Source organism: Sander lucioperca, chromosome 15 (assembly GCF_008315115.2).
Source record: "Sander lucioperca isolate FBNREF2018 chromosome 15, SLUC_FBN_1.2, whole genome shotgun sequence".
In the NCBI taxonomy this organism is placed as follows: Eukaryota; Metazoa; Chordata; class Actinopteri; order Perciformes; family Percidae; genus Sander; species Sander lucioperca.
Window position 1 is genome coordinate 6526344 of NC_050187.1, and position 18657 is coordinate 6545000.

At 40.1% G+C, this 18657-nt stretch overlaps 1 protein-coding gene across 1 annotated transcript; it reads right to left on the reverse strand.

The window, feature by feature from the left end:
* Window positions 1-11526: 11526 nt before the first annotated feature.
* LOC116052849 (G-protein coupled receptor 4-like) lies at window positions 11527-16428 on the reverse strand. The gene is made up of 3 exons (XM_035992473.1): window positions 16207-16428; window positions 15464-15651; window positions 11527-12055 (listed from the first exon to the last, which is right to left on the reverse strand). The coding sequence occupies exons 1-3, from the start codon at window positions 16426-16428 to the stop codon at window positions 11527-11529; spliced, it is 939 nt and encodes a 312-aa protein (XP_035848366.1).
* Window positions 16429-18657: the final 2229 nt, after the last annotated feature.

Below are 18657 nucleotides of genomic sequence, written 5' to 3' on the forward strand. Positions count from 1 at the left end.
TCTTCAGAGGGCACCCTGTAGGTAGGTTGATAGTTTTTTGTGTGATAGTTTTGTGTCTTTTTAATGGTTGTTTTGTGTGTCTTTGTAGTTGTAACTGTTGTCGCTGCAGGAGGGTTACTTTTTGTAACCTAACTGCCCCGGTCAGGTGAAAGTCAAGTTTAGCGGTCTTTGTTGTTAAGTTTAGCCGACAAAAGGTGACTGACCTGCAACGACGACAGCTAAGTTTAGACACCAAAACAACTACCGTTAGTTAAGATTACAAAAAGAGAGAAGGGCGAGATAATTCCTGCCAACTGGGAGATCTTCTGCACAACATCGGCCATCGGATATCTTTACCGCCCCGGAGATTCTGCCATCCATCCCAACCGCAAAGTAAGGCTGCATTTACACTGCTACGTTTTGGTTTGAAAACGAATATCTTCTGCTGCATTTCCCCCTCTCATTCCCCCTGCTCTGGTGTTCCACCCTCTCATTCCCCCTGCTCTAGCGTTTCCCCCTCTCATTTCACCTGCTCTGTAGTTAGTTGACGTATAGTTGACGTCAACTCGGTGGCTGTACCTTAATTGGCTCTGGTCTCTACCTTTGTCACATCCCAAAATGTACATACACACCAGCGCAGACACTAGTTTAGCTGCGAGCATGCTCTATGTAATTACAGGGGAATTACAAAGAAGAAAGTTTGGGAGTTTTTCAAGCATATTGACAATGAACCATGGTTGTAAATCCAGTGTTCCAGGCTGTACAGGGAATGCTGACACTTCACATTTCATCACGAGCTGCCGCTGGATGGTGTGCTGTGTGTTGTTCATTACTAGTATTACAAGTTTTCTGAAATCTTATGTTTAAAGATGCAAAGGAGGCTTTATACAATGCTAACTTTTGGTGATTTTAGGAGAAATCTACAGAAACAAACAGACAAAGTGTAGTAACATAATTTCTTTCTTTCCATTAGTCTGAAAAAGGGCATCTGATGGAAGATTAATAAATTTAAAAATTATCTTTTTGCCTGCAATGTCTCGCCTTAAAAGAGATGAAGAAAAACTGATTAATCTTCTCATTTCACACTAAAACATCATTAACTGACTGTGTTCTGTCTCTGGTTATATAACACGTTATCAACAGTCATATTGTCACAACACAAAGGTATTTACATATCTCAGCTGTCATCATTCCCTGGAAAACAACATCAGCAACAACATCAATAATTATAATAATCATTAGTAAAATGTACTCTAGATATATGGACTCCTATCCTAACATGTCTAAACACTACTTTCTCATTCATTGATATTCTTATATATCATTTTCTTCTTTCATTCTTCCTCTACCAAAGATTTAGTTACTTTAAAACACTGAAACACCCAAATGAAATGTCCAAAGCTGTCTGCTCGTTACAGTTTCCATTTTCATTTCTATGACTGTTTACAGTTCTTTTATTCTTGTTTAATAATCTCTCTTTATAAGAAAATGAGTAATGTTTTAAAGTGTACCTTTTGAAAGCTGTGAGCCGAGCTGAAAGAGTTGTCAGATGTTCTGTCCTCTGCAGTCTCCAGTCAGTATGATGACATGGATGATAATCTACCTCCTGTTTTGGGAGAAGAGGCGTGGTAGAGGGCGTGGTGATGGTGATCTAGCAGAGCAGCAACCTTTGTGCAAATGATGAGAGCCATGGTCATTATGTGTTTTAAGGTCATTATGTGACTATGGTCGTTTTGTGTCTTTTTATGGTCATTTTTTCTTTTTATGTGCATTTTGTGTCTCTTTGCATATGTCTTGTATATGTGTACACATATTTTGTGTACTGCTGTGAGGTCTGTACCTTCAGCCAGGTGTTTCAGTGATTTAATAATGTTTAATATAAATGGACACTGGTTGAGGTGTTTTCTGAGTTTATATCAAGGTTATTATAGTTTTGCATTTTTCATTAGTTTTTATTTTTATTTCGTTTTGACTTTTTGTTTTCAAATTCAGTTTAGTTTTAATTAGTTTTTAAAGTGGGTTTGCTAGTTTAGTTTAGTTTTTATTTTTGAAAATGCTTAGTTTTAGTTTAGTTTTTATTAGTTTTAGTCTTTTTTTGTAATATTGGTTATTTGTCTGGGGCAAGATTCAAAAAGGTCAGAAAAAGTATTGTGTAATAATAACTCAACAAAAACATTATACCAATTTAGAAATATGTATTCACAATCTATTCAACAATAACACCAGTACATACAATGTACATATGATGAGCACAAATATGTAAACAGTCTACACAAGACGCCGCAGTAAGTGCAAAATGTGTAAGTGACGTGTTCCAGGAAAAAAACTAAATAGCCAACAGACTAAAGAAGACCTAGGCTCAACAGGTGTTTTGAACTTTGGTTGAGTATAGTGGCAAACTTTTTGAAGTCAATCGACTCACACAGTTGTGTAGACATCCCAGTGTTAATACACACATATTAATCCACGCTTCCTCCCACTTTTGATGTTCCTGTGTATTTGCTAACCAGCAGCTATCGGGCCGTCGGTGAAAGCCCTCCTGTAGTGTTCTCTGTCCTGCTGTTATCTCCGTCATGCTGCCTGGCCCTGTGCACCGGGGTTAGCTTCTGTTTCGGAGGAAGGGGACTTTGCGTTCTTCCTTTTATGTCAACTCTGAAAGATATAACGCTATTTGCTCTATGAAAGACATTGACAAAGACGAAAACTAAAGACATTTACTCGATAATTTTATTTTTTTTGCCGCCCGAGCGCGAAAATGCAAGGCCCCAACAGAGCCTTGCACTGAAAGTGTGAAGGAACCTATTGTTTTTGTAAAGATTATTATTCACTTGCATTTTTGAGAGGCTTAGCATGCTGGAAAACTCACTAAAATTTGCACACATGTCAGACCTGGCAAAAACTACAAAGTTCTGTAGTGATTGGTCTCAAGCGTTGCCAGGGGGCTCCATAGCGCCCCCTAACAAGCTTCATGTGTTTTACATTCTTTCAAACTCCTCCTAGGCCGTGATTTCAATCTTCTTGAAACTTTGCAGGTACTATCGGTGGACCCTCATGACGAAAAGTTATCCAAAGAATTTTGATAGTTGAAATAATGCGCAAGTTATAACAACTTCCTGTCTAAACAGGAAGTTGCGTATGTTGGCAACACTTGAGCCTATTGCCCCGAAACCTGACAACGTTGTTCCTCATTGACGATGTAGCATCTGTGCCAAATGTAGCGGCAATCGGCCATTAGATGACAGTGTTTTAATTTATGGAAATAATAAGCAAAATATTGACGTATGGGAAACCTACTTTATCTAACTCGTCCTGGGGCGTGAGTCAGATCGGCACAAAAACTTAGATAGACTCGGTGGATCCTCGTGACAAAAAGTTATTAAAAGAATTTTGATAGCTAAAACAAAGTGCAAGTTATGGAGGACCAACTTCCTGTAGGTGGGTGTCGAAACAGGAACGGTTGTATCTTGGCAACAGCTATTTCGATGGACGCAAAACTTAACAAAGTTGTTCCTCATGGGCCAATGAGGCAGTGCCAAATGTGGCGTCAATCAGCCTTAAGATAGCTGTTTTGATTTTTTTAATTAATTAGCAAATTCGCTATATGCGCAACCTACTTTTTGTAACTCCTCCTACAGCGTGAGTCCCATCTCCACCAACATTTGCAGGTGGACTTGGTGGATCCTCATGACAAAGAGTCATCAAAATAATTGTGATAGTGCAAAAAAATGTGCAAGTTATAGAGGACCAACTTCCTGCAGGGGGATGTTGAAACAAGAAGTTGCGTATCTTGCTAACATTTATTCCGATTTCCACGGTAAGTGATGCAGTTGTTCCTCATGGGCCAGTGAACATATTTGCCAATTTTGGAGTGAATCAGCCATTAGATGGCGCTGTTTTGATTTATTTAAAATTAATTATCCAAATCACAATGCATGCGAAACGTATTTATGGAATGGACCACCGGAGGAAAATAGGGGAGGGTCATCTCTTTTTATTCTGTGGTGAGGGGAGGGTCACCAACGTTTTTTTTGTCTAGGGGGGGGGGTAACCCAACTTTTGTATTCATGAAAACAGCAAAATTTCAAAGTGGCTTGTTTGGTGCATATTTTTCCATGTAGCTCTCAGTCTCGGCCCCCCATCACTAGCAGATGGGTCTGACCCAACAAAAATCGGTTGGGTGAGGACACATGAACGTATAATTGGTGCTGATCCTTCCAGCCTTAGCCTTTTATAAAAAGATAAGGAGTACATATGAGTTTGTGACTGACGGAGGCTCCGCTGTCTGCGCGCTGACGCACGGCACAGGTGCACACCTGCCGAGCAAAACACGTTTGTCTTTTTGAGACTCTGGCATGGGTTACTTTCCATAAAATCATCTCTCAATGCAAATCAAACCAGCTATTAGGCTAACTGAAATAAAACCATGCTAATCTCTAGGTATGGTGAAGGGGATGTGATGATGTGGGACTATTTTAATTCCAAAGGCCAAGGGAACTTTATCAGGATGCATCGTATCCTGGATCCATGTAATAACTGGCCTTTCAAAATAAAAGTCTGCCTTCCTCTATGGGAATTTAACATAGGGGTGTACTGACTTATGCCCCCTGTATTTTAAGGAAGAACATTTATTTAGTTACAATACATTATTCATTCACAAACAAAAATGGTGTACTTAAAGGTTGGATTTTTCCTCATTTTTTTAATTAAGGCATTAGGATCAATTTCGATTTTTTTTTATTTCTCTTTTTAGTCAACTTTAGCATGGGTGTCCTAATTTTTTCACATGACTGTAAATTGTTGGGGAGGGTCATGCCTCTTTTCCCAATCATTTTGGAGGGTCGTAGAAAAATGCATTTATGGCGAAGGGAGGGTCAAGTCTATTTTGACAAAAGATCCCAAAACTCCTCCGGTAGCCCCTTTAATAAAAAAATGAACAGTCCCTAACTCCTCCTAGAGCAGTAATCCGATCTGCACGAAATGTTGAATATAAACTCGGTCGACCCTCATGACAAAAAGTTATCGAAAGTGTTAGGATAGTTAAAACATGTCCAAGTTATAAAGGACCAACTACGTGAAGGTGGCAGTCAAACAGGAAGAGTTGTGATTCTTGGCAACAGTTATTCTGAATCAGAGGAAACTCGGCACAGCTGTTCCCCGTGCTCCACTGAGGCCATGGGCAACATTTGAAGTAAATCACCTGGGCATCCCGCCAGTACCCCTGACGTGCTGGGAGGGGTGAGGGCCCGTTCAACGCTGCTTGCAGCTTCAATTTTAGTTAGTTTTGCAAACAGACGTTACAGGTTTAGTTAGTTATCGTTTTTTTGTAATGCCTCGTTTTTATTTTTATTTCAGTTTACGACAATGATTTTTCCCACCTAGTTTTCATTATTTCATTCGTTTTAGTTAACGATTATAACCTTAGTTTAGATGAGGACAACTAACTGTAACTTGTCTTCGGTTACACAACTCTATCCTGCTGGGAGACATGTTATCAATAATCACGTTGTCACAACACACAAAAGTCTTTTGCATATGTCACAATAAATACTTGTTAGTTCCACTCAGAAGGGAAGCGAAGTAGAAGTTTGCATTTGGATTTGCATTCGTGTTCTCCTTGTTTTTGTATCACTGTATTTACAGGACAAAATGATGACAACACATAAACAAAGAGACTCAAAACAGTTACAATAAGATGAATAAGAGCACAAAGAAGAAACTAAAAAACTCAATATGACCACAAAGAAACAGAAAACGATTACAAATTACCACCCTTTGACATGTCTGTGCCCAGGGGAAAACACAAGACTTTCATCAGGAAACAGGTGTTCATGTCCTGAAGAAGTTAAGGAGAAAACACAAGACTTTCACCAGGAAACAGGTGTTCATGTCCTGAAGACGTTAAGGAGAAAACACAAGACTTTCACCAGGAAACAGGTGATCATGTCCTGAAGAAGTTAAGGACAAAACACAAGACTTTCATCAGGAAACAGGTGTTCATGTCCTGAAGAAGTTAAGGCGAAAACACAAGACTTTCACCCAGGAAACTGGTGTTCGTGTCCTGAAGAAGTTAAGGAGAAAACACAAGACTTTCACCAGGAAACAGGTGTTCATGTCCTGAAGAAGTTGCTTCAGTCCCCCTACAGGTTGTCTCATTGGAACTACAGCTGTAGCTAAAAGTTACAGTGTTGCTTTAACTCAGGCGATATCGTCACTCCGCCAAAACATTGCTAGCTGACAATAGCACAAATCACTTTCATAGAGATAATGGCATCAGTTAAACCAAATTATGTCATTGATTTACAAAAAAACCCTTTCACAAGGTGTTCGCTGGAAGAAAAAAAGAGGATGAAGGAAATCAGACCAGCTGAGTCCATTGCTACTGCACTAAAAGAGAGTCTTGCTACTATCCTTCCTGAGGATCAGAAAAGTAAGCTCATCTGCCAGGCATATGATGGGGCCAGCGTGCCACTGCTACGCACATCAGCTCAACCTGATAATGCAACAGGCCACCTGTCACATATCCAAGGTGAGAACATTGGTGGATTTGCTGATTTTTACTGTAAATGTAACCTGTACTGGATACAGTATGTTATGTCTGTTGTTTGCTGAGCTAACAGTGTTATAGCCTGCACACTACTGTAGTAGCTGTATGAAAACTGGGACATGTTGTTGTTGGGGTTCTCCTTGTTGACTGATTTGGGTTGATGGAGAGAAATACATTGTATTTTCCTCAGTCTGCAGCATTGGTCTTGTGTAGTGTTTGGTGAACTTATTGTATATTTGCACTTCCTCTGTGTACTTCATTTACAGTACTGTAATCACTGAGAAGTGGAATTGCTAAAACCCCACCAAAAAAACCCCGCCCCACCCAACAGTTTTTGTCACCAGCTGCCACTGGTTAGTACGATACAGTACAAAACTGTGTGCACACCAATTCGCATAGTGTTTTGAATAGTGTTTCCTTGCTGTTAGAATGCATACCCCTCTGTAGTTAAGATTAGGGATAAGGTTGGTTCAGGTCTAGGTAGAGGAAACAGATCTCCACGGGGAAACAGTTTGATACAACAGCGGGTACAAAGCACCGCGAGATGATGGTCCTTTCAGCAGTCGGGGCAGCTGAGTTTAGCAGACACAATGTTAAAGGTGCTGTAGGTAGGATTGGGAAGATCCAGGACTTAGCCAAAAAATTTGAACATCAACAACTTCTCAGTCCCCTCCCCCGTTACGCTAAAGCCCAAAACTGTCTCCTAAGCCCCTCCAGCCACAAGGGAGAATGAATGCATGTGCATGAGCAGTGATTGACACGCAGTTAGACACCACCCCAGGCCCTGATTGGTGCATCTGAACAGTTAGACACCCCCCCCCCCTGGCCCTGATTGGTGCATCTGAACAGTTAGACACCCCCCCTGGCCCTGATTGGTGCATCTGAACAGGGAGCTGTGGATTTTTGCAAATCTCACTACAGGCTGTAGGTGGAGCCAGAGGAGCCAGATTTATTTTAATGACCTGCTTCATGTAATTCTACTGGAACATAGGGTCAGTTTCAGCAAATATGACAGAAAGTTAGTTTTATAGTTCAAAAATTCAATCAAAAATTTTGAGCATTAAACACTTCATTTCCTGCATTCTGGTGAATTTGTATGCATTTATTTCTACCTTTTTCTGAATCAATTTATGCTGGAAATATCTTTATGTAAAGGGAAACATAGATTAAAATTCAAATATAAAAACAATGACAATTATTCACCTCAATGACACATTAATTCATTTTAATTTATTAATAAACCCCTGGACTGTAATATTGTTAAGTTGTTGTTAAGCAAGACTTCTGCTCATGTTCAAAACTTTGTGCACATTCAAAATATATCTGTGTTCTCTGAGATTTGGAGGAGTCGTGATATTTTGAGAAAAATAAAGTTATAATAGTCACTACATTTCAGAAAATAATCTACCTGCACCATAGTCTGCTGTGCATTACGTGATAGCTCTGCTGAGACGGTAGATCTCAGACCTCCTGACAGACACAGATCCCCGTTTGGGTCTCTGGGCTCTGAATGAGCAAACTTTTAGGGAAGTGTCTGTACGCTGCTCTATGCTTTTTTTTCATTGGTTGTTGCGTTAAATCTTACCCAGATACAATAGTGCTATTTTCTGATTGGCTATTGTGCAGCCCCTTTCTTTTTTTTGATTGGCTGATAAGTGGCAGCTCAACTAAGAACTCCAGGGGAGACGCGCTTGATTCCTGCCGGTTCCATAGTGAGAGCAGCACGCCAGAGAAATGTTGGGCGCTGCGGCATATTAAATATATTATAAATAGTTTTTCCGCGTGAGAAACACAATGTGTGGCGGGAGTGCGAGACAAAAGACCGAAATGAGTGACTGTCACGCTCAATGCGTGACACTTGAGAGCCCTGGTGTCACAGGGACATCCCTCGTCAGGTGAAATGTTCTGACTCTTCAGAGTGTGTTTGATCTTTTTTGACTGGTTTTGAGTGTCTCTGTGATCATATTGTGTGTTTTTCAGCAACATTTGAAGAGTCAGGGCCCCTGGCTCTGTGTCTGTTTGTAATCTCTTGAAACAAAGTGAATGAATGTGACTCTACATGATAAAGGATCACTCTCTGACAAAGGTTGATCCAAAACGTCTCTGTCCTGCCACCTAGTGTCTGCTCTTATGAATGGACCAATCACAGCGTTCTGTGTAGAGAGAGAGAGAGAGAGAGAGAGACAGAGAGAGAGAGAGAGAGAGAGAGAGAGAGAGAGAGACAGAGAGAGAGAGAGAGAGTTTTGTGGGTGAAAGTCTGAGCCATCATCCCCCCTGTTTTCTGCATTATTCCTAAGAGGTGAGTATCAATAATATAACTTACAGGTATGTATTTTAGGATCTTTATCTTGTTGCTAGGATACCACAACAATAATGATATTGAATTTAAAGTTAACAGTGAAAAAGAAGAAGAAACAAAGCTGTGCAGCTGGATTTATAATCTTTTTATTTCACTTCTGTTGTTTTGGAAAAGAAGAAATAATCTCCAAGCTGAAGAAGTTAATATCAGAAATACAGGTGTGTGGTTGTGTGTGTGTGTGTGTGTGTGTGTGTGTGTGTGTGTGTGTGTGTGTGTGTGTGTGTGTGTGTGTGTGTGTGTGTGTGTGTGTATGTGTGTATGTGTATGGGTGCTGTGGAAATCAACAAAGGAATATAACAAAAAGAGATCCTCAAAAGGAAGACTACTACTACAGCTCTAAGAAAACAAAAAGATAAACCAAAATCCTCTCTAACTAAAATACTTTACATAACAACAACACAACGCACACAGCAGCCCTGAACCTAGTGGAACTAGACAAGACAAACCTGTTAAGTGGAAGAGAGATGTCAGTTATTAAAGCTCAAACCTCTGGTCCACTTCCTCACACACACATACAACGAGGCAAACTACAAACTGTGTGTGTGTGTGTGTGTCTGTGTGTGTGTGTGTGTGTGTGTGTGTGTGTGTGTCTGTATGTGTGTGTATTTCAGGCCTGTGTGTAACATTGTGAAAACATTGTAATTTCCCTTGCGTGATTAATAAAGTATAAATTATTATTATAATTATTATTATTATTATTATTATTATTATATAGTAATGTGCATTGTTGGGTGAGGAAGTTCAGGCCCTCTAAAATGTGATTCATTGTACATAATAATAATTGCTACAATTTCAAACTTTGTAAATACAAGATGTTGTGATCAAAACATGACTGTGCAGGGATGCCCTGAATCCAGGATTCAGCTTCTGATTGGGCTGAATATTGGGCTTTTTGACCGGGTTGGGTTTCTGCTGAACTGTTTTTTTCCCAGTGAACACAACACTACGCTTGCACTCTGCGCGCTACGCTGGTCGAAGTAATGACGGCGCCGTTGATTACAGGAAGGTGTTTACGTAGGTGGAGCGTTCAATGCAGTAGGCTGTGAGAAAGTGGAAATGGAACTGGTGAGCAGAAAAAGTGTAGTTTGGCAGAACTTTCAGTCAAAAGAAGACCATTCAAGTCCAGCTACATGTTCAATCTGCAATGCTGATTAGTCTGGTGGTGGCGAGGACCCTAAACTATACACAACATCACCGCTGTTACAACATCTGGTATCAAACATCTGGGAGAATACGAGTTGTGATGAAGGAATCTACAGACAGCAGCCAGAATGCAGCAACTTCAGGTACAGCAAAGGAAGGACAGTCACTGTTTACTTCATTAATGTGTTTACTGTGTTCATGGACTGAGGATGGGACGAGGATTCAGCAGAATCTCAACCAGTGGATTTGGCCGAACCCCAAAAATCTGGATTCGGTGCATCCCTAATAAAAACTAGATAGTTTGAGCTTTATAATGACAAAGTGAACGATGCCTACTTTCTTTAGGAAAACGGAACAGTCAAACTTCACATTCACAGGATAGAGACTTAGGAACAAAAACTAGAAGGCTAGGAGCAACGGGCGAACAAAACACAAAACATTTAGTTAAATGACAGCTATGTTAGGGACTTTACAATTTCTGAAAAAACTTTTTTATTGTCTGTTTTATACAACCATCGACTGCTGCTGCCTTGCCCCAGTCAGCGCCGCAGGTGATCAACGAAAAGAAAAAAATCTGAATATTTTGAGAAGAAAAATTCAGAATATTTTCAGGAAAAAGTTTAAATATTTGGAGGAAAAAGTCAAATATTTTGTTAAAAAAAAACAACTCAGAATTTTTGAATATTAAGAATAAATTTATGAAAAAGATCATTAAAAAAGGGGCAGAAAAAAATTACAAAATGTAAAACAAAAGTCCAATAATTAGAGAAATAAATTCTGGATATTTTACAAAAAATTCTGAATTTAGAAAAAATCTCAGCCCCTAAAAGATGAGCCCCTAAAACTGAGACATTTGGAAACACTGCTGCCCCCCCGTTTTGGTTTAAAAACTCCGAGGGTATCTTTGTAGTCTGGACGGACACAAACGGAGACATTTGGAAACGAGGACGCACATCAGTCAGTTCTATCTGACCATTCACACGCACATGCCCAGTGTGTGTGAACGGTCATGTGATCCGTGTTGTCAGATGTGATAAAAGAAGGATTTTCTTGTCTCAAAAATTGTTACTTAACCAGGTGCCTGGTTAGCTCACCTGGTAGAGCAGACGCCCATATATAGAGGTTTACTCCTCAACGCAGCGGCCGCGGGTTCAACTCTGACCTGCGGCTCTTTGCTGCATGTCACTCCCCTTCTCTCTCTCACCTTTCAAATCTGAGCTGTCAAAAAAACATATCTTTACAAAAAATCTAATGAATAAATGCTGCTTAACCCTCATATTGTCCTCCTGTTTTCAACGTTTTTTTATGTAAAAAGAAAAAAAAAAGGTCAAAAATAATCACCCAGTGACAAAAACAGCAGAAAAAGCGATTAAAATGTTGAAAAAAGTGACCAAAATAATGGAAAAATAACTTTGAAAAAAGTGACTGAAACATTGAGTTGGTTGACAGGAAGACAACACAAGGGTTAAAATCAGTGTGGATGTAGCCTGAGTCCACTTTTCTAGTTCTCTCTGTTAGTGTTGTTTTCCAGACTGCTGACATCTTCAACTCTGCAACAACACACAGAGGCCAAAATCTTGTCTAGGGCCCCTTTCCTCATGAAGATATACAGAACCAAGTCTGCAAGAAGATTCAGCTTAATAAACACAGAAGACAGGAAGTAGAGAGTATTAGTTAGTGATGTGTCATTTGTGTAACAATCTACTAACATCACAATGATGCGGGGCAGGAAAAGCAGAGTGTAAATTAGCAGCATCAGGACCAAAGTTCCTACAATTCGTCGTTTTTCCTCAGGCAGGATCGAGACGGAGGCAGACAGGACTTTGAGAGTCGCACAGCAGAAGAATATGAGCAGTGGGAGGGGAAGGAGCAGAAAGACAACGGCGATGATTGTTGAGATGTCAAAATTATCAGCAAAAAAACTGAAAAGGTGGAGAGAAGGAAGGGTCCAGGCCACGACACAGATCACCACAGTGGACTTGATGGTTCGTCTGCAGCGGTACCACAGTGGGAAGACGATCAGCAAATACCTGAAATACAAGAAAAACAGCTTCAGATTTCAATAATACAACGGTCAGACACAGAAGGAGCTACACATGCTGGATCAACGTATTCTCATGAACAGGTTTGGACGATACAGTATGAAAATGTATGCACAACAATTCATATGTTATCGTACGAAATTAGACGGCCGGCTACAGAGCTGACAAAAGGTGACTTTGAGCCGTGTTGTGTTGAAGTCTGTTCTCCCGTTGAATAGTGTTTCCTTGCTGTTAAAATGCATACCCCCCCCCCTCTGTAGTTAAGATTAGGGATGAGGTTTGGTTCAGGTCTAGGTAGGGAAATCAGATCTCCACGGGGAAACACGGGGTACAAAGCACCGTGAGATGATGGTCCTTTCAGCGGTCGGGGCAGTTGAGTTTAGCAGACACAATGTTAAGTGTCAAGAGGCAACAAGAGTTAAGTTTAGACACCAAAACGACTAGTTAAGTTTTCTCTTTAACTTCTTCTGGGACATGAACTCTGCTCCCCCCTCTTTAAAGCCCTGTGTTTTAGGAGCCAAACATCCCCCCCGACCTCCTCCCTACGAGGATCTTCAGGTTCTTATACAGCAGCAGTCAATGTGCTGCTGACAGTAATAAATACACAGAATACATACCAATCAGTGGCATAGGCAGAAATAGTATTTTGGGCGGCCAGTACAGAGTTCTGAGTGGGCCATTTTCAAAAAGACGTAGAAGTAGCAAAACGGACAAACTGAAAAAAACAGCAACAGTAGCCTACTGTCTACAACATGCTCAACCAACAAAGGCCAGTCTGAAAAGTTTGTACACAAACTAAAACGGAGACATTTGGAAACGAGGACGCACGTCAGTCAGTTCTATCTGACCATTCACACGCACATGCCCAGTGTGTGTGAACGGTCATGTGATCCGTGTTGTCAGACGTGTTAAAAGAAGGATTTTCTTGTCTAAAAACTTAACCGGGCGCCTGGTTAGCTCACCTGGTAGAGCGGGCGCCCATATATAGATATCCTCGACATAGTGGCGCGGTTTCAACTCTGACCTGCGGCCCTTTGCTGCATTTCATTCCCCTTCTCTCTGCTTAACCCTCATGTTGTCCTCCCATTTTCAACTTTTTTTTGAAAATGTAAATAAAAAAAAAAATACGGTCAAAACCGCAAAAAAAAGCGTCAAAAAGAAGAACCCATAACATTGAAAAAGTGACAAAAACAATGGAAAAAAAACTTTGAAAAAAGTGACTGGAACATTGAGATAGGGATGTCAGGAAGACAACACAAGGGTTAAAATCAGTGTGGATGTAGCCTGAGTCCACTGAGTACACAACAATATAGACAAAAACCTGTCGATTTTAACCTATTCTGGCTAAAATATATTTGCACCGGCAGAACCAGCAGCATTGGCTCTGCACAGCACTGTTATAAAATTAACTATTTTATTGCACAAAGTGGCAACTAAACATGAACCCAAACAGCAGAGAAGGTGTTTACATACTGCATGACATAGCTAGAACAGCCTACATCAGACAGAAATCACACATGTAACATCCTTTGTGCATTCATAACAGCATTGTTGCTTCAGGACTATGGTCAGATCATGAGCAGCAAATGCGCTACCAGCAGTAAAAGAAAATCAAAGACTGAAAACCTCCAGACAAGCATTGTTTGAATTATGAAAGATATAATGAAAAGTGGCCAGCAAAGTGCCAAACAGTGACAGGATCAAAGAAAACTAAAAACTACGTCACTCACAGATAAGTTATCTTCTTATTTAATGTGGGCAAAACACAAACACGTTTCAGCTAGAAGCCATCATCAGTGTTCACCATTTCTTACTAAATAGGAAGGTTACTAGGTTAGGTTACTTAAATAATAACGCAAGAAGCATGAGACACATTTTACTTAATGTTACCTCTGTGAGGACCAGCACTCAAACACACTCCTCTCTCTGATTGGCTGTCAGCTCCTGGGGAAATGTCTGCACATGCTGCAGAAAAGCTCGTCCTTATTTACACTGGATTCTATCCAAGAAAACTGTCGTACCACTTTAAAGAGAAGCCATTGTTGTTGCGGTAACTTTTAGCAGTACACTGCTTAACACATCCATGGTACATTGTCTACAAAGCCATCTAGCTAACGTTAGCTGCTGAAGGCAGCACGGAGAGTCTGCCTGTTGTTACCATAGCAACCACATACGTTCCAAGGCTTCCTAATTATTTGATCCTTATTCTATGGTTTAAACCAGGGGTTCTCAAACTTTTTTCAATAATGTTCCCCCTTTGAATTGTGTTTTTAAGCCAAGTACCCCCTGACCAGCGCAAAAACATTTTGACATCTATATAAAGAGGAACAACACAGTGTTGGCAGTGATAGATTCACTAAACAACAACCTTGTAACTGAAAAACATTTAAATGCTACAATTCAAATGTTCAGAATCCATCACTTACAGTAATTCATTCATTATTGTAGTATAATTATTTTAGGAATTATGCATGGCATATTTTTAAGCATTTTGCAAAAAGTTCATGTACCCCCTGCAGTACTCCAAAGTACCCCCAGGGGTACGCGTACCCCCATTTGAGAACCACTGGTTTAAACAGTTTCGTTAATAATCAGAAGAGAAGAGACATTAAACACACACAACTAGTTCTGTTACTACTTCTTTTTTTTTAACATGCATTTGAATATTTTTCATAACAAAATATATTTTGATCAAACTTGGCTGGACGGGCCAGTGAGTAAAGTGGGCGGGCCCTGGCCCATTACTGACTACGCGACCGATACCAATTACAGAGCTTTAGGCCACGTCCACACGTACCAAAACGATCTTTTTCCCCCCCGTCTTCCCTGGCATCGTTCCAAGAATATTAGCGTCCAAACGGATCCATTTGTAAATGACTCAACACACTACTTCATATGCCAGGCCTATAGGTGGCGCTGTTTCTGCTACAGAAATTCACCAAAAACAGAGAAGAAGAGGAGGAGCATGCGCAAAAAGCTTGTGCGCTGTATACAAACAGACAGTAGAAGAAGAAACCAAAAACAAGAAGACGACGAAAATGGCGAGTTCAAGGAGACCAGAATCGTTTGTGTGGACCGATGGTGAATTGTTGTTGCTATGAGACGTCGTCGCGGGGTAAGAGCTCGAAGGCTAGAGGTCGAGGGGTGTGGCGATGACATCATCGATACGCCGCCCAAACGAAGATGTTTTTGAAGACGGTGTTTTCGAATTTTTTCACCCTGGGACCAGGTTTCAAAAAAATGCGTCTTCAGGCAGCGCGTTTACAGGATTCGTTTCGATGATCGGCCAAAACGATGCTAAACATGTGCGTTTATACCAAAAAGCGTCTCCGTGTAGTTTTCAGAGCTATATGTACAAATGGTTCATGAGAACAGCCTGGCTGGATAGACAGATACCTTTCCAGGGCGATGCACACCATGAAGCCAACACTGGTAAACAGACTGTAGTTGTAAATATAGAAGGACATCAGGTTTATTATCAGGCTCTCAGCGGGTGCCATGTCACAGATAATGCAGCAGAACTGGAGGAGGTCAGAAATCAGAAGGTTGATGACGTAGATGGGAGCAACGTGATCATTTCGTACCTGCAGGAAAAGTAAATCAGAATAAATCTGAACTCTCTGCTCAGCAGTTGCAGTCAGTCAGCCAGCTTTTTGTTGTTTTCTTTACATCTTTTATCAAACTCTTTTGTGCTCTCAGGAACATCAGATATGATAACATATTCTCACTCCCAACTCGTCAAATACTGACACTTGGTCAGGACCCTATGGTGTAATCTGTCAACGTGCAGGGTAAAACCACTTAGGGTTAGGGAAAGATCATGGGGGGGGGGTTACTAAATAGACGTTTAGGTGACCCACAGGACAAGAAGAGGACATGAAGCTCTGAAACTTGACTAATGTCCTGTACAAGTGTTTATGTCTTCATGTACTGTAACTGTGTTCTATGTTTCTGCAGAACAGGAACCTGCTGGAAACCAGTTTTTAACTGAGTCAGGCCTGTTTATTGTAACTTAATGTTACTTTTAATCCTTTCCTGTATAATAAATGAAATGAAATGAAAGTTGGTGCCCAACCCAGATGAAGATCCTTTATAGACACATACAGTAAATCCATAAATCTCATTCCTAATGTTCATACCTGAGAGTAGAGAGAGTAGATGGCGACGAAGATCAAAGGAAGGCCGATGCAAATGATGATGTACATCACCACATCTGTGATGTATCCAGCTTTATCGTAGTCATAGTAGTAGCCGTAGGTGCTGTTGGTATAACTACAGTATTCGAAGGTGCTGTTGGTGTAACCATCGTAGTCAACATTTTCAAAGGTGCTGTTGTCCTGTGTAGTGTTGTTAACGTCCATTCTTCAGAGGGTAACCTGTAGGTAAGGAGATCAGGTTATAGAAAGGACTTTTGGAATTTAAATTTCTTTGAATAAATCAACATTTTAGCATGAAAATGTTCCAGGGACCTTTGTTTGAGCAGATTTGTAGTTTCTTTGTATCTTTTGTGTGATAGTTGTGTGTCTTTGTAATGGTTGTTTTGTGTCTCTTTGTAGTTGTTTCATTAAGTGTTGTCGCTGCAGGAGGGTTACCTTTTGTAACCTAACTGCCCCGGTCAGGGGCGGATCTAGAAAAATATTTATGGGGTGGCGAGAGGGGGGCAGGAACTTTTGAGGGGTGGCAACATATGACAGACGTATATATACTGAATTTTATCAGAGTTTGATGAGAAATAGTATGTACACACTACAAAAGGGCACAGTCTGCCATTTACAAACTCAGACAGACAAACTTAATCTGCAATCAATATCTGGCATTTTAGGTTTCATGTGAAACAGTTCATATTAGGAATAAGTGACCATACGATGAGATCTCACTTAATACGAGATAGAAGTATGATAGAAGTATTATCACAGGAAAGGCATTAAGGTAAGACACAGGTGATGAGTGGCAGATGTGTGAGAGGGGAAGCAAACAAAGATTAGGAACTGTCATTGATTAGTTCTAACCATCAGACTGTGTTAACACACACTAACATGTTAGCCAGGGAGAGTATTTTTAGGTTAATTTGTTACATTTTTTAATTTCATCTGAGCAATAGATCTAACATACATTCTACACAAAATATAAAAACTCATCTCCCCATCTCATCACACTTTCACACTGACAACTTTCCCTAATTATTCATATTTAAGCAAACATGAATTTTTATATTTATTTGATGTCTAAGCAATGTCTCTTAAATTTTATAAAAATGTCCATCTTTGTCATTCGTTGTTCTTATTCATATGTAACTTAGTATATATGCAGCAACAGTTTCCGTACCATGTGGACCAGCTGGACTGGAGCTCGTTGGTGATGGCCCAGCTCTCTGCTTTCCCTTTCACTGTCTGAGCCCTGCACGGTATGTTGTCTCTCGCTTTCTCCCTCCTCATCTTACGACGCTGAAGTTGGCATCTGATTAGCAGCTTCCGATTCGGCAGTTAAGGGGAAATTTAAGGGGAACTTAAAACTGTCGATTTACATTGCTAAGTGACTGATTCTCCGTTTTTTGAAGCTCTTACTGTATTGAATGAGTGTTAGTCATTAAGGTAAATTATTAATTATGTCTAAAACACACTTTTAGATTCATGAAAGCTTTATTCTATTTGTGAAAATGCGATAAAGAGAGATTTTACTGTTTTTTTCACAAATAGACCACATTGGACCAGGTCCAGATCCAAAACAACAATACCTAGACTTGTCAAATCTGGACTAAATTATCCCAGAGAGGCTGAAGAGTCTTAAAAACACAGTTTCAGATTTGCGAAAGCTTTATTCTATTTTTGAAATTTTCTGGACCTGGTCCAATGTGGTCTATGTGTGAAAAAAACAGTAAAATCTCCCTTTATTGCATTTTCACAAATAGAATAAAGCTTTCACAAATCTGAAACTGTGTTTTTAAGACTCCTTAGACTCTCTGGGATAATTTAGTCCAGATTTGACAAGTCTAGATATTGTGGTTTTGGATCTGGACCTGGTCTAATGTGTGATTATTTTCAAAAATTAGGTCCTATGTTCCCACATTTCTTTTTTCATAAATTGGTATCAGAATTTACCCCCCTAACCCTAACCCCAACACTAAACATGTTGTGGGAGGATAGGGCTTAAATTGAAGGGAAACGTGGGAACACAAGACCTAATTTTGAAAATGTCCTAGAAATGTGGGAACATAGGGCTGTGGGAACATAGGGCCTAATTTTAAGAAAAATATTAGAAATGTGGGACCATTGGGCTGACCTCTAGCTATCAGAAGTATCTGGACTTTGAAGAGACATTGCTGTGATTTGGGCCGATTCAAAAGAAAACAACATACTGATTTAGATGATTTGAAAGGTTTTGTACATAAGGAACTAAATTTATGACTTTCTCAAAAAGAATGTTTGTAATGTAAATGTAACAATCATTTAATTACTAAATTCACTTCTGAGACTTTTTTATGTGAGAAATCAACTATGTAGAGGTCAAATATGGGCCGTTTTACGAAAATTGATGGCTAATTGCAAATTTTGTCCGACTGTGTGTCGCAGTTCAGCAGGAGCTCAGCAGGC

Bases quoted from the DNA above. Each gene is read 5' to 3' on its own strand.
- LOC116052849 (XM_035992473.1), bottom strand. From the start codon at position 16,428: ATGGACGTTAACAACACTACACAGGACAACAGCACCTTTGAAAATGTT. The intron at 15,652-16,206 runs GTATGAACATTA...CTTTTCCTGCAG, and splicing joins TCTACTCTCTCTACTCTCAG to GTACGAAATGATCACGTTGC. The intron at 12,056-15,463 runs GTATCTGTCTAT...CTTGTATTTCAG, and splicing joins GTGTGCATCGCCCTGGAAAG to GTATTTGCTGATCGTCTTCC.